This window comes from Tachyglossus aculeatus, chromosome 23 (genome assembly GCF_015852505.1).
Source record: "Tachyglossus aculeatus isolate mTacAcu1 chromosome 23, mTacAcu1.pri, whole genome shotgun sequence".
NCBI lineage: Eukaryota > Metazoa > Chordata > Mammalia > Monotremata > Tachyglossidae > Tachyglossus > Tachyglossus aculeatus.
Genome location: NC_052088.1, coordinates 41255649 through 41271861, shown reverse-complemented (window position 1 = coordinate 41271861; position 16213 = coordinate 41255649). Strand labels below are relative to the sequence as shown.

At 44.0% G+C, this 16213-nt stretch overlaps 1 protein-coding gene across 1 annotated transcript in view; it reads right to left on the bottom strand.

Moving 5' to 3' along the window:
* Positions 1 to 12349: 12349 nt before the first annotated feature.
* Positions 12350 to 16213, bottom strand: part of PROX2 (prospero homeobox 2) — a 36005-nt gene continuing 32141 nt past the window's right edge. Inside the window, exon 7 of the mRNA XM_038765581.1 lies at positions 12350 to 12529. Coding sequence (XP_038621509.1) covers positions 12350 to 12529 — 180 coding nt within the window. The remainder of the gene's footprint in view (positions 12530 to 16213) is intronic.

The window sequence follows — 16213 nt, the reverse complement described above, 5'->3', positions numbered from 1 at the left end:
AGCATTTGCTTTGTGTAGAGCATCAAACTAAGCAGGTGGAAGTAGACGAAACATTTGGTAGACATGATCCCTGCCCTGTAAGTTAGCTTACAACCTACTGGGGAATACGTAAAATCATTTTTAAAAATAAAATACAGGTAACCAAGTAAAAAGATATGCACCGTGAGCCCATTTTGAGCGGGGATTGTCTCCCTCTCTGTTGCCGAATTGTGCTTTCCGAGCGCTTAGTACAGTGATCTGCACACAGTAAGCGCTCCATAAATATGATTGAATGCCAAATAAGCGCTGTGGGAGTGGGGTGAGTTCTTAAGTGCTTCTCTCGTCTTATGTCGGGTCGTTTCCGACCCATTAGTGACGCCACAGACACATCTCTCCCAGAACGCCCCGCTCGCCATGTGTGTTAGTTCTCGTGGTGTATCCATAGAGTTTTCTTGGTAAAAACGCGGAAACGGTTTACCATCGCTTCCTTCCACGCAATAAACTTGAGTCTCCACCCTTGACTCTCCCCCATGCTGCTGCTGCTGCCCGGGACGGTGAGTTTTGACTCGCAGCAGATTGCTTTCCGCTCTCCAACCAAGCTAGGAATGGAATGGGTAATGATGATGATGATGACGGTGGCATTTATTAAGCGCTTACTATGTGCAAAGCACTGTTCTAAGCGCTGGGGAGGTTACAAGGTGATGATAATAATGATGATGGCATTTACTAAGCGCTTACTATGGGCAAAGCACTGTCCTAAGCGCTGGGGAGGTTACAAGGTGATGATAACAATAGGCCTCTGCTTGACTCTCCCTCCCGTTGCCGAGACGGGTCGAGGACCGAAAGCTCTCCAGGTGCGATTCTGAGAGGGGTAAGTGCTTGTAGAGGGGACCAACTTCTGGCTGAGGCAGTAGGGAGGGAAAGTGGGATGGGAGAGTGCCGGGGAAGGCTTCCTGGAGGAGAAGGCGTTTTTAGGAGGGATCTGAAGATGGAGAAAGTGATGGTTCGTCAACTACGCAGAGGGAGAGGGTGCCAGGGCAGGGAGAGGGCATGAGGGATGAGAAGCAGTGTAACCTAATGGATACAGCGCGGGCCTGGGATTCAGAGGATCCGAGTTCTAGTCACCGATCCGCCCCTTGTTGTGTGACCTTGGACAAGTCTCTTAACTCCCCTGTGCCTCAGTTTCATCTGTAGAATGGGGATTAAGACTGTGTTAGCTTGTATCTACCCCAATGTTCAGTACAGTTCCTGGCACATAGTAAACGTATTAACAGATAACCTGTTTTTTAAAAAAGCTAACAGCAGGTGAGGCTAGAATGAGAGACAGTGAGCAAGTTGGTATTAATAATAATAATAATAATAATAATGGCATGTTTTAAGCACTTACTATGTGCCAAGCACTGTTCTAAGCGCTGGGGGGGATACCAGGTGATCAGGTTGTCCCACGTGGGTATCACAGTCTTAATCAGTCATATGTTGCCAACTTGTACTTCCCAAGCGCTTAGTATAGTGCTCTGCACACAGTAAGCGCTCAATAAATACGATTGATTGATTGATTAATCCCCATTTTACAGATGAGGTAACGGAGGCCCCGAGAAGTTAAGTGACTTGCCCAAGGTCACACAGCAGACGTGGCGGAGCCGGGATTCGAACCCATGACCCCTGACTCCAAAGCCCATGCTCTTTCCACTGAGCCATGCTGCTTCCTATGTGTTAGAGGCACAAAGGGACAAGAGCAAGGATGGGTAAGGCGAAGAGCGCTGATTGAGTGCCTTAAATTTGATGGTGAACAGCTGTGTGAAATGTTACCTTTCTGCACGGTAGGGTCACGTAATTCCCTGCATTCTCACTGCTGAGCATGTGTATGCCTGCTTTAAAATCCTAAAATTTGGGAGGGCGGGGAGGTGTTTTCCTTCACATCTTTAAATAGAAAGTGGAAAAAGAAGAAATAGGGTTGGAATCCACTTGGGTGCTGTGTGGTTATGACGACAAATTAGCCAACCTTCGATTCAAAAAGTGAAAATCTTGTGCCTCGATTACACTTTCCTGTCTCTATTTTTATTTATTTTACTTGTGCCTATCTATTCTATTTATTTTATTTTGTTAGTATGTTTGGTTTTGTTCTCTGTCTCCCCCTTTTAGACTGTGAGCCCGCTGTTGGGTAGGGACCGTCTCTATATGTTGCCAACTTGGACTTCCCAAGCGCTTAGTACAGTGCTCTGCACACAGTAAGCGCTCAATAAATACGATTGATTGATTGATTGTCTCGAACCAGTTCTCCGGACATTTTAATTTGTCGTCTCCTTCCCCAGTACTATACCAGATGATGCATTTCCAGCATGCCAGATGGATGCGATGATGGTTGCATTTATTAAGCACTTACTATGTGCCAAGCACTGTTCTAAGCGCTGGGGAGGTTACAAGGTGATCAGGTTGTCCCATGGGGGGCTCACGGTCAATCCCCATTTTACAGATGGGGTCACTGAGGCCCAGAGAAGTGAAGTGACTTGCTCAAAGTCACCCGGCTGACAATTGGCGGAGCCGGGATTTGAACCCGTGACCACCGGCTCCAAAGCCCGGGCTCTTTCCACTGAGCCACGCTGCTTCTCTAAAATGTGCAGGAAATGGAGGAGGAAAAACCGGGATGTCGCCAAGTCCCGGGCCCTTTGTAAGCGGGATCCCATAGCTCATAAGCAACTCGGGGAAATTCTCTTCCGCTTTGTGAAAGGGTGTCTCTCAAAAGGCTAACAAGATCTTTTAGACTGTGAGCCCACTGTTGGGTATATGTTGTATATGTATATACCTGTATATATGTATATATGTTTGTACATATTTATTACTCTATTTATTTATTTATTTATTTATTTATTTATTATAGTAAATAATATAATATATAATAAATAATCAATTTATTTAGTTATTTAGTTATTTTACTTGTACATATCTATTCTATTTATTTTATTTTGTTAGTATGTTTGGTTTTGTTCTCTGTCTCCCCCTTTTAGACTGTGAGCCCACTGTTGGGTAGGGACTGTCTCTATATGTTGCCAACTTGGACTTTCCAAGCGCTTAGTACAGTGCTCTGCACATAGTAAGCGCTCAATAAATACGATTGATGATGATGATGATGATATGTATATGTTGCCAACTTGTATTTCCCAAGCGCTTAGTACAGCGTTCCGCACACAGTAAGCGCTCAATAAATACGATTGATTGATCTTCCTGATTCTTGGTTCCTGCTGATTGCAATTAGCTTGTCTGCGGACCCATTCTAAGAAACAATTAGTGAGCCTGGGGTGATTTCATGGTGATTTCATCGATTTTCCTCAGGGCAGTTTTGCCCAAGGTGTGTATGTGTTGTGGTGGGTAATTTTATTTCCACGCTCTAATGCCGTATAAGCTGAGAAAACCAACAAGCCCCTTAATATGTCCAGACTTTTTTTCTGTGTGGACTGAGTTGGTAGCTTAGAGGAGCCCATATTAATTACGGTATCTGGTACGTGCTTACTACGTCCTAAGCACTGGGGAAGATACAATAATAATAATAAATAGTATTTGTTAAGCGCTTACTATGTGCCGGGCACTGTTCTAAGCGCTGGGGTAATAATAATAATAATAATAATGGTGGTATTTCTTAAGCGCTTACTATGTGCAAAGCACTGTTCTAAGCACTGAGGAGGTTACAAGGTGATCAGGTTGTCCCACGGGGGGCTCACAGTTTTTAATCCCCATTTTACAGATGAGGGAACTGAGGCCCAGAGAAGTGAAGCGACTTGCCCAAAGTCACCCAGCTGACAATTGGCAGAGCTGGGATTTGAACCCATGACCTCTGACTCCAGAGCCCGCATCTTCCGTAAGCACTGGGGAAGATACAATAATAATAATAAATAGTATTTGTTAAGCGCTTACTATGTGCAGGGCACTGTTCTAAGCGCTGGGTTAATAATTATAATGGTGGTATTTCTTAAGCGCTTACTATGTGCAAAGCACTGTCCTAAGCACTGGGGAGATTACAAGGTGATCAGGTTGTCCCACAGGGGGGCTCACAGTTTTTAATCCCCGTTTTACAGATGAGGGAACTGAGGCCCAGAGAAGTGAAGCGACTTGCCCAAAGTCACACAGCTGACAATTGGCAGAGCCAGGATTTGAACCCATGACCTCTGACTCCAAAGCCCGGGCTCTTTCCACTGAGCCACGCTGCTTCTCTGATACAAGGTAATCAGGTTGTCCCACATGGGGGCTCACAGACTTAATCCCCATTTTACAGATGAAGTCACTGAGGCCCAGAGAAGTGAAGTGACCTGTCCAAAGTCACCCAGCTGACAAGTGGCGGAGACGGGATTTGAACCCATGACCTCTGACTCCCAAGCCTGGGCTCTTTCCACTGAGCCACGCTGCTTCTTATACAAGATATGTAAACTCCAGAGCAGTTGTGTAAATGATGGATGTGTTGCCGACTTGTACTTCCCACTTGTACTTCCCAAGCGCTTAGTACAGTGCTCTGCACACGGTAAGCGCTCAATAAATACGATTGATTGATTGATTGATCTCCAAATGACTCTAGACCCTAGCGTGGCGGCGTGAAAAGATCCTGGACCTGGGAATCAGAGGACCTGGGTTCTAATCCTGGCTCTGCCACGTGTCTGCTGTGTGACCTTGGGCAAGTCACTTGGCTTCTCTGGGCCTCGGATACCTCATCCGTAAATGGGGATTAAATCCTACTCTCTCCTAATTAGAATGTGAGCCCTGTGGGGGACAAGGGCTGTGTCCAATCTAATTATGCATCTAGACTGTGAACCCGCTGTCGGGTAGGGACCGTCTCTATATGTTGCCAACTTGTACTTCCCAAGCGCTTAGCACAGTGCTCTGCACACAGTAAGCGCTCAATAAATACGATTGATTGATTGTCTGTCTCCCCCTTCTAGACTGTGAGCCCGCTGTTGGGTAAGGACCGTCTCTAGATGTTGCCAACTTCTACTTCCCAAGCGCTTAGTCCAGTGCTCTGCACACAGTAAGCGCTCAATAAATACGATTGAATGAATGAATGCATCTACTCCAGTGCTTAAAACAGTGCTGTGCACATGGTAAGCGCTTAACTGGTACCATAATTCTCACTTATTATTATTCCCAAAAGACCATAGATAGCTTTGGGAAATGTATCCTGGGGAGAGCTGTCACCTCTAGACAACATCTCCTTTTAGCCCGGGCTTTGGAGTCAGGGGTCATGGGTTCAAATCCCGGCCCCGCCAGTTGTCAGCTGGGTGACTTTGGGCAGGTCACTTGACTTCTCTGGGCCTCAGTTCCCTCATCTGGAAAATGGGGATTAAGACTGTGAGCCCCCAGTGGGACAACCACAGTCAGGGGTCACGGGTTCAAATCCCTGCCCCGCCAGTTGTCAGCTGGGTGACTTTGGGCAGGTCACTTCACTTCTCTGGGCCTCAGTTACCTCATCTGTAAAATGGGGATTGACTGTGAGCCCCCCGTGGGACAACCTGATCACCTTGTAGCTTCCCCAGCGCTTAGAACAGTGCTTTGCACATAGTAAGTGCTTAATAAATGCCATTATTATTATTAATATATATTATATATATATTATTACTATTATTATAAGGATCATGGCCAGCCTCTCCCATTTATAAGTTGTTTTTCTTGCCCCTGGTAATGGCTCTTTTCCCGCTGAGATCAGTCTGTGAAGCGCAGGATATGCTCCAGTTCCTACAATAAACGGCTGTGTTCATTCAATCATTCATTCAAACGCATTTATCGAGCGCTTACTGTGTGCAGAGCACTGCACTGAGCGCTTGGGAGAGTACAGTAGAACAATAAACATACACATTCCCTCCCCACAAGTCTACCAACTCTACTGTATTGTACTCTCCCGGGCGGAAATACAGTGCTCCGCACACGGTAAGCGCTCAATAAATACCATTGATTGATTCATTCATTTACTCATTCATTCAATCGTATTTATTGAGCGCTTACCGTGTGCAGAGCACTGTACTAAGTGCTCAGAAAGTACTCGGCTGAGCGGTTCTTTTATTTGTAAAGAACACAGGCCCAGGAGTCAGAGGACCTGGCGGCTAAGCCCGGCTCTGCCACTTCCCGTTGGGTGATCTTGGGCAAGTCACTTAACCGCTCTGTGCCTCAGTTTCCTCACCTGTCAAACGGGAATTAAATGAATCTTCTTCCTATTTAGACTGTGTGGAATGGGCAGGGACTCGTGAAGCGTTCCATATTTTTCCGCCAAACAAGCTCTCTTCCTCCCTTCAAAGCCCTACTGAGAGCTCACCTCCTCCAGGAGGCCTTCCCAGACTGAGCCCCCTTTTTCCTCTCCTCCTCCCCATCCCCCCACCCTCCCTCCTTCCCCTCCCCACAGCACCTGTATATATTTGTACAGATTCATTACTCTATTTATTTTACTTGTACGTATTTACTATTCTATTTATTTTGTTAATGATGTGCATAGAGCTATAATTCTATTTGTTCTGACGATTTTGACACCCGTCTCCATGTTTTGTTTTGTTGTCCGTCTCCCCCTTCTAGACTGCGAGCCCGTTGTCGGGTAGGGACCGTCTCTAGATGTTGCCGACTTGGACTTCCCAAGCGCTTAGTACAGTGCTCTGCACACAGTGAGCGCTCCATAAATACGATTGAATGAATGACTGTGTCTGACCTAAGTATCTTGTATCTGTTCCGGCACTTAATAGAGTACTTGGAAATCAATCAATCAATCAATCAATCGTATTTATTGAGCGCTTACTGTGTGCAGAGCTTTTATTTTATTTGTACATATCTATTCTATTTATTTTATTTTGTTAGTATGTTTGGTTTTGTTCTCTGTCTCCCCCTTTTAGACTGTGAGCCCGCTGTTGGGTAGGGACTGTCTCTATGTGTTGCCAGTTTGTACTTCCCAAGCGCTTAGTACAGTGCTCTGCACAGAGTAAGCGCTCAATAAATACGATTGATGATGATGATGATGATGACTAAGCGCTTGGGAAGTCCAAGTTGGCAACATATAGAGACAGTCCCTACCCAACAGTCTAGAAGGGGGAGACAGAGAACAAAACCAAACATATTAACAAAATAAAATAAATAGAATAGATATAAAATAAACAGAATAGATATAAAATAAATAAATAGAAGAAAATAAATAAATAAATAAAAATAAAATAAATAGAATAAAATAAATAGAATAGATATGTACAAGTAAAATAGAGTAATAAATATGTACAAACATATAAGTAGTAAAGACTTAAAAAAGCTACTATTAATTACTCTGATTATGGTATTTGTTAGGTGCTTACTATATGTTAAGCACTGTGCTAAGCACTGGGGTAGATACAAGTCAGTCTGGTCAGATCCAGGCTCCATCCACATGGTCTCACAGCCTAAGCAGGAGGTAGAACAGAGAAGCAGTGTCACCTGGTGAATGGAGCCCAGGCCTCAAAAGGACGTGGGTTCTAATTCTGACTCTGCCACTTGTTTGCTGTGGGTCCTCGAGCTAATAACTTAACCTCCCTGTGCCTTAGTTATTCTATAAAATGGGGGTGAAGACTGTGAGCCTCGTGTGGGACAGAGACTCTGTCCAGCCTGATTATCTTGAGCGCCTAGTATAGTGCCTTCCGCATATTAAGCGCATAACAAATACCGTTAAAAAAAGGTACCCAATCCTCATTTTACAGATGAAGAAACCGAGGCACAGAGAAGTGAAGTGACTTGCCCAAGATCACGCAAAGGGCAAGTGGCAGAGCCGGATTAGAGCCCAGGTCTTCTGACTCCCAAACCTGTGTTATTTCCACTAGGAAATGCTGCTATTATTATTATTATTGTTATCATTAAAAGGGAACATGTCTGCTAACCCTGATGTATTGTCCTCTCCTAATCAATCAATCAATCAATCGTATTTATTGAGCGCTTACTGTGTGCAGAGCACTGTACTAAGCGCTTGGGAAGTCCAAGTAGGCAACATATAGAGACAGTCCCTACCCAACAGTGGGCTCACAGTCTAAAAGGGGGAGACAGAGAACGAAACCAAACATACTAACAACATAAAATAAGTAAAATAGATATGTACAAGTAAAATAAATAAATAGAGTAATAAATATGTATAAACATATATACATATATGCAGGTGCTGTGGGGAGTCAGTGGTATTTACTGAGCACTATGTGCAGAGCACTGTTCTAAGCACTTAGGAGAGGACAGTACAACAGAATTAACATTCATTCATTCATTCATTCAATCGTATTTATTGAGCGCTTACTGTGTGCAGAGCACTGGACTAAGCGCTTGGGAAGTACAAGTTGGCAACATACAGAAACGCTACCTGCCCATAATGATCAATCAATCATATGTATTGAGCACTTACTGTGTGCAGAGCACTGTACTAAGCGCTTGGGAAGTACAAGTTGGCAACATATAGAGACAGTCATCATCATCAATCGTTTTTATTGAGCAGTTACTGTGTGCAGAGCACTGTACTAAACGCTTGGGAAGTCCAAGTTGGCAACATATAGAGACGGTCCCCACCCAACAGTGGGCTCACAGTCTAGAGAGGGAGACGGAGATTAATATAAATAAGGGCTCACTACAGTGCTCTGCACATAGTAGGTGCCCAACAAATACCATTGATTTGGTATTTGTTGAGAGAAGCAGCGTGGCCCAGTGGAAAGAGCTTGGGCTTTGGAGTCAGAGGTCATGGGTTTGAATTCCGGCTCTGCCAATTGTCAGCTGTGTGACTTTGGGCAAGTCACTTCACTTCTCTGTGCCCGTTACCTCATCTGTCAAATGGGGATTAAGACTGTGAGCCCCACGTGGGACAACCTGATTACCTTGTAACCTCCCCAGTGCTTAGAACAGTGCTCTGCACATAGTAAGCGCTTAATAAATGCCATTATATATATATAATATTGTACTATATATATTATACATATTATATGTATATTATATTATACATATTATATGTATATTATATTATACATATTATATGTATTATATATAATGGCATTTATTATATATTATTTATATATTATATATAATATTTATATATTGTATATTTATATATAATTATATATATAATTATCGTTTTTGTTGTCCACCCTAGCCGCATACTCCAGCAGAAGCGGCATTGACTGCATTTTCCCTAAAGGCTTGGCGTAACTGACTCCATTGTGTGCAGGGCTTAACAACCGTGTATGTGAGGAATAGGCGCTGGCCTGCTGGAAGTTTCTGTAATCTTCCTTTTAGACTGTGAGCCCACTGCTGGGTAGGTACTGTCTCTATATGTTGCCAACTTGTCCTTCCCAAGCGCTTAGTACAGTGCTCTGCACACAGTAAGCGCTCAATAAATACGATCGATGATGATGATGATGAGAGGGCAATACAGCAGAATTAGCAGAAACGCTACCTGCCCATAATGATCTTACAGTCTAGAGAGGGAGACGGAGATTAATACAAATAAGGGCTCACTACAGTGCTCTGCATCATCATCATCATCAATCGTATTTATTGAGCGCTTACTATATGCAGAACACTGTGCTAAGCGCTTGGGAAGTACAAATTGGCAACATACAGAGACAGTCCCTACCCAACAGTGGGCTCACGGTCTAAAAGGGGGAGACAGAGAACACAACCAAACATACTAACAAAATAAAATAAATAGAATAGATATGTACAAGTAAAATAAATAAATAGAGTAATAAATATGTACAAACATATATCCATATATACAGGTGCTGTGGGGAAGGGAAGGAGGTAAGAAGGGGGGATGGAGAGGGGGACGAGGGGGAGAGGAAGGAAGGGGCTCAGTCTGGAAGTGCTCAACAAATGCCATTGATTATTATTATCATTTTTATTACAATTATCATTAATCCATCAATGGTACTGAATGAGCTCTTACCAGGGACAGAGCACTACACTTGAAGGTTGGAAGAGTACAAAATAACTCAGGAAGAGACACATTCCCCTCCAACAGTGAGCTTACAGTCTAGATAGGGAGACGGACGTTAATATCGATAAATAAATTGGAGATATGGACGTGCCAGACATTAATATAGATAAATTGGAGATCATCATCATCAATCGTATTTATTGAGCGCTTACTGTGTGCAGAGCACTGTACTAAGCACTTGGGAAGTACAAATTGGCAACATATAGAGACAGTCCCTACCCAACAGTGGGCTCACGGTCTAAAAGGGGGAGACAAAACCAAACATACTACAAAACAAAATAGAATAGATATGTACAAGTAAAATAAATACATAAATAAATAGTGCGGTGGGGCTGGGAGGGGGGATGAATAAAGGGACGCAGAAGGGAGTGGGAGAAGAGGAAAGGGGGGCTTAGTCGGGGAAGGCCTGACTAAGAAAAGCCTTCTTTGCCTTTTATTATTATTAAAACATAACAGCGGCCTTTTTCGGGGGCCTTGGCCAAACCAGGAATGTCCGCAGACGTGACCAGTAAAGCAGATCTGGACCTGTAGAAGACTCCTAGTTTCTTGTACCGTGAGCCAAAGCTAAACTCTTTAGCACAAGGCCGCACCACATTCGTCAGGAAGATTATTTCCCAAGGCCGGGACTCTCTGCAGGAACTCTGCGGACGTCTAAGATGTCTTAAAGCACAAAATGGAGATTAAGCCAGTGGCGGGATTTGACGGGTGTATTTTATTCACTTTAAATGACTCCCGGGAAGGTGATTTCGGGACATCTCGAAAAAAGAGACGGTTTTTAAAAAACCAATTAATCTTACTGTTCATTTTACTAATAGAGTTTCACTAACTGCTACGTCTCCCCACCTCATTTCCCCTTCTACTGGCACTTCAGCATTTCTCCGTCACCTTGGGATTTGGGTTTTCATCCCTCCTTCCCCAACCTCGTAGAATCAATCAATCAATCAATCGTATTTATTGAGCGCTTACTGTGTGCAGAGCACTGTCCTAAGCACTTGGGAAAGACAAGTTGGCAACATATATTATTATATGTTATTATTATATTATTATTATTAGAACTTATGTGCCTATTAATCTTATTTATTGAGCGCTTACTGTGTGCAGAGCACTGTACTAAGAATTTGGGAGAGGACAATATAACAGAGTTGATCTGCGCATTCCCTGCCCACGGCGAGTTTAAAGTCTAGAGGATTGTATATCTTTAAACTCTGTTGCTTTTTTCCCCTTGTAATTTATTTCGGTAAATCTGTCTCTACTGTTAGAGTATTAGCTCCTGGAGGCAGGGATCATCCAGCGCTTAGAACAGTGCTTTGCACATAGTAAGCGCTTAATAAATGCCATTATTATTATTATTATTATTAATGGCATTTATTATGCACTTACTATGTGCTAAGCACTGGGGAGGTTACAAGGTGATCAGGTTGTCCCACGTGGGGCTCACAGTGTTCATCCCCATTTTCCAGAAGAGGTAACTGAGGCCCAGAGAAGTGAAGTGACTTGCCCAAAGTCACACAGCTGACAATTGGCAGAGCCGGGATTCGAACCCATGACCTCTGACTCCAGAGCCTGGGCTCTTTCCACTGGGCTACGCTGCTTCTCTAGTTAAAGGCTACTAATTACTACTATTACCTATTATTACTATTATTAACTACTAGGCTACTAATTAATCAACGGTCTTTACCGAGCGCTAATTGTTCTAAGCTCGGAGCGCTTTGTACAGCGCTCGGCACATAATAAGCGCTTAACAATGCCATCATTATCATTGTTATTAACAAAGAAGCAGAACAGAGAAGCGGCACAGTCTAGTGGATAGGGCGCCAGACTTGGAAATCAGAAGGACCTGGGTTCTAATCCCGGCTCTGCCACTCATCTGCTGGGGGACCTTGGGCAGGTCACTTAACTTCTCTGTGCCTTAGTTACTTCATCCGTAAAGTGGGGATTAAGATTTGTGCACCCCATGTGGGATTATGGACCGTGTCCAACCTGATCATCATCAATCGTATTTATTGAGCGCTTACTTTGTGCAGAGCACTGTACTAAGCGCTTGGGAAGTACAAATTGGCAACATATAGAGACAGTCCCTACCCGACAGTGGGCTCACAGACTAAAAGATGAAGTCTTGATGAATTCGTATCTACCCCAGCGCTTTATACAGTGCCTGGCACATAGTAAGCGCTTAACAAGGACCATAAAAAAAGATCCCTAATGCTAGGGTACTCTCCCAAATGCATAGTACAGTGCTCAGCCCAGTGTGAGTGCTCATTAAAGTGTATTGATCTATCGGTTTATGTGTTTTAAACTCCAGGGCTACCTCATATAATGCTTCCTCTCTGCTGACAAAGAGTGGAGGCCTCTCACTCTTCGGGAATCTTAATTCCGTAGATCCGTAAAGTCTCAGTTCCGTAGATTAAGATTCCGTAAATCTTAATTCTGGCTCTGGAAACAGGTGGAGGATTTGAACGCCTCGGGAATGTCACTGTCCAATTTGGAAATGACTTTATAAATGGGCTTCTTCCAGGAGGGGTCTGAATCTCTCCCCGCTGCGACCGCCTCGAAGAATTCCTGTAGCGTCAAACCGGCGATTTCTAAAAATCGGTCGGGGACCTGCGCGCCCAAAGGCAGAAAAATGGGAAGAAGAGATTCATTCATTCATTCACTCGTATTTCCTTCCTCTCCCCCTCGTCCCCCTCTCCATCCCCCCCCATCTTACCTCCTTCCCTTCCCCACAGCACCTGTATATATGGATATATGTTTGTACATATTTATTACTCTATTTATTTTACTTGTACATATCTATTCTATTTCTTTTATTTTGTTAGTATGTTTGGTTTTGTTCTCTGTCTCCCCCTTTTAGACTGTGAGCCCACTGTTGGGTAGGGACTGTCTCTATATGTTGCCAACTTGTACTTCCCAAGAGCTTAGTACAGTGCTCTGCACACAGTAAGCGCTCAATAAATATGATTGATTGATTGATTGAACGCTCACTGTGTGCAGAGCACTGTACTACTACTACTAATAATAATAATGGCATTTACTAAGCACTTACTAGGTGCACAGCACTGTTCTAATTGCTGGGAAGGTGACAGAGTGATCAGGTGGTCCCACGGGGGGCTCACAGTCTTCATCCCCATTTTCCAGATGAGGTAACTGAGGCCCAGAGAAGTGAAGTGACTTGCCCAGAGTCACCCAGCTGACAAGTGGCGGAGCTGGGATTTGAACCCATGACCTCTGACTCCAAAGCCCGGGCTCTTTCCACTGAGCCACGCTGCTTAAGCGCTTAATGACACAACAGGAGGACATGCAAAGCTCCTGCGCAAACATAACTCACATTTTTGGGGATTACTGTGCAACTGTCCCCATGTTGCGTTCACCAGATTTGACTTTTTTTAAATCAATCAATCAGTCGTATTTATTGAGCGCTTACTGTGTGCAGAGCACTGGACTAAGCGCTTGGGAAGTACAAGTTGGCAACATATAGAGACAGTCCCTACCCAACAGTGGGCTATTTGTCAAGTGCTTACTATGTGCCCGTTCTTAATAATTTTCGATAGTCCACATTGTCATTTATTTCCGAATGGAGGGATTTTCCACAAAAATGGATATGACGTCTTGCCTGGCACATAGTAAGCACTTAACGGACACCATAAAAAAAAAATTCAATTGGCAACTTGCCCTCGACCTACGGGCATTCATTCAATCATTCAATCGTATTTATTGAGCGCTTACTGTGCGCTTGGGAAGTACAAGTCAGCAACATAGACGGTCCCTACCCGACAACGGGCTCATAGTCTAGAAGCATGCGGCTCAGTCGAAAGAGCCCGGGCTTGGGAGTCAGAGGTCATGGGTTCAAATCCCGGCTCCGCCACTTGTCAGCTGGGTGACTTTGAGCGAGTCACTTCACTTCTCTGGGCCTCAGTTCCCTCATCGGTAAAACGGGGATGAAGACTGGGAGCCCCACTTGGAACCACCTGATCACCTTGTATCCTCCCCAGCGCTTAGAACAGTGCTTGGCACAAAGTGAGCGCTTAACAAGTGCGATCATTAGTATTATTAGTATTAGAGGGGGAGACAGACAACAAAACAAAATGTGTGGACAGGTGTCAAAATCGCCAGAACAAATAGAATTACAGCGATATGAACATCCTTAACGTGGAAGTATTTTTTTAAGATCGCCGGAGGACCAAGACGATTTTGAAGGTTACAGCTAAGAAGGGAAAGCTTAGGTTGAAGTAATCAATCAATCAATCGTATTTATTGAGCGCTTACTGTGTGCCGAGCACTGTACTAAGCGCTTGGGAAGTACTAGTTGGCAACATATAGAGACGGTCCCTACCCAACAGTGGGCTCACAGTCTAGAAGGGGGAGACTCAATCAATCAATCAATCAAGTAATGTCCCAGCTACATCATCATCATCATCATCGATCGTATTTATTGAGCGCTTACTGTGTGCAGAGCACTGTACTAAGCGCTTGGGAAGTAGAAGTTGGCAACATAACATACATGTCAAAGAGGAGTCTGTGGTATGGAGAGGATGGTGGAATGGAGATGTTCGCACTTGGGTCATTCTCTGAAACATAATAACTATTCTTTATTAAGTCGGGGTCGGCCCTAAGCATAGACAGTTGCTCTAGCAACAGAATTTCTTGATCGTGTGACATGAGAGATGATTGATTCATTCATTCAACCATATTTATTGAGCACTTACTGTGTGCAGAGCACTGTACTAAGCGCTTGGGAAGTAGAAGTTGGCAACGTAACATGTCAAAGAGGAGTCTATGGTATGGAGAGGATGGTGGAATGGAGATGTTCGCACTTGGGTCATTCTCTGAAACATGATAACTATTCTTTATTAAGTCGGGGTCGGCCCTAGGCAGAGACAGTTGCTCTAGCAACAGAATTTCTTGATCGCGTGACATGAGAGATGATTGATTCAATCATTCAATCGTATTTATTGAGCGCTTACTGTGTGCAGAGCACTGTACTAAGCGCTTAGGAAGTACAAGTTGGCAACATAACATACATGTCAAAGAGGAGTCTATGGTATGGAGAGGATGGTGGAATGGAGATGTTCGCACTTGGGTCATTCTCTGAAACGTGATAACTAATAACTATTCTTTATTAAGTCGGGGTCGGCCCTAGGCAGAGACAGTTGCTCTAGCAACAGAATTTCTTGATCGCGTGACATGAGAGATGATTGATTCATTCCTTCAACTATATTTATTGAGCACTTACTGTGTGCAGAGCACTGTACTAAGCGCTTGGGAAGTAGAAGTTGGCAACATAACATGTCAAAGAGGAGTCTATGGTATGGAGAGGATGGTGGAATGGAGATGTTCGCAGTTGGGTCATTCTCTGAAACATAATAACTATTCTTTATTAAGTCGGGGTCGGCCCTAGGCAGAGACAGTTGCTCTAGCAACAGAATTTCTTGATCGCGTGACATGAGAGATGATTGATTGATTCAATCATTCAGTTGTATTTATTGAGCGCTTACTGTGTGCAGAGCACTGAGATGAGAAGCAGCATGGCCTAGCGGCTAGAGCCCGGACCTAAGAGGTGGAAGGACCTGGCTTCTAATCCAGGCTCCGCCGCTTGGTCCGCTGTGTGACCTTGGGTGAGTCACTTTACTTCTTTGTGCTTCAGTGACCTCATCTGTAAAATGGGGGTTGAGGCTGTGAGCCCCACGTGGGACAGGGGCTGTGTCCAATTCGATTTGCTTGTATCCACCCCAGCGCTTAGTACAGTGCCTGGCACATAGGAAGCGCTTAACAAATACCAAAATTATTACCATTCTTATTAGTGTCATCTGTAAAATGGGGATTGAGATCGATCAATCAATCAATCGTATTTATTGAGTGCTTACTGTGTGCAGAGCACTGGACTGAGCGCTTGGGAAGTCCAAGTTGGCGACATATAGAGACGGTCCCTACCCAACGGCGGGCTCACAGTCTAAAAGGGGGAGACAGAGAACAAAACCAAACATACTAACAAAATAAAAGAAATAGAATAGATGTGTACAAGTAAATTAAAATCGTATTTATTGAGCACTTACTGTGTGCAGAGCACTGGACTAAGCGCTTGGGAAGTCCAAGTTGGCAACATATAGACGGTCCCTACCCAACGGTGGGCTCACAGTCTAAAAGGGGGAGACAGAGAACAAAACCAAACATACTAACAAAATAAAAGAAATAGAATAGATATGTGCAAGTAAATTAAAATCGTATTTATTGAGCACTTACTGTGTGCAGAGCACTGGACTAAGCGCTTGGGAAGTCCAAGTTGGCAAC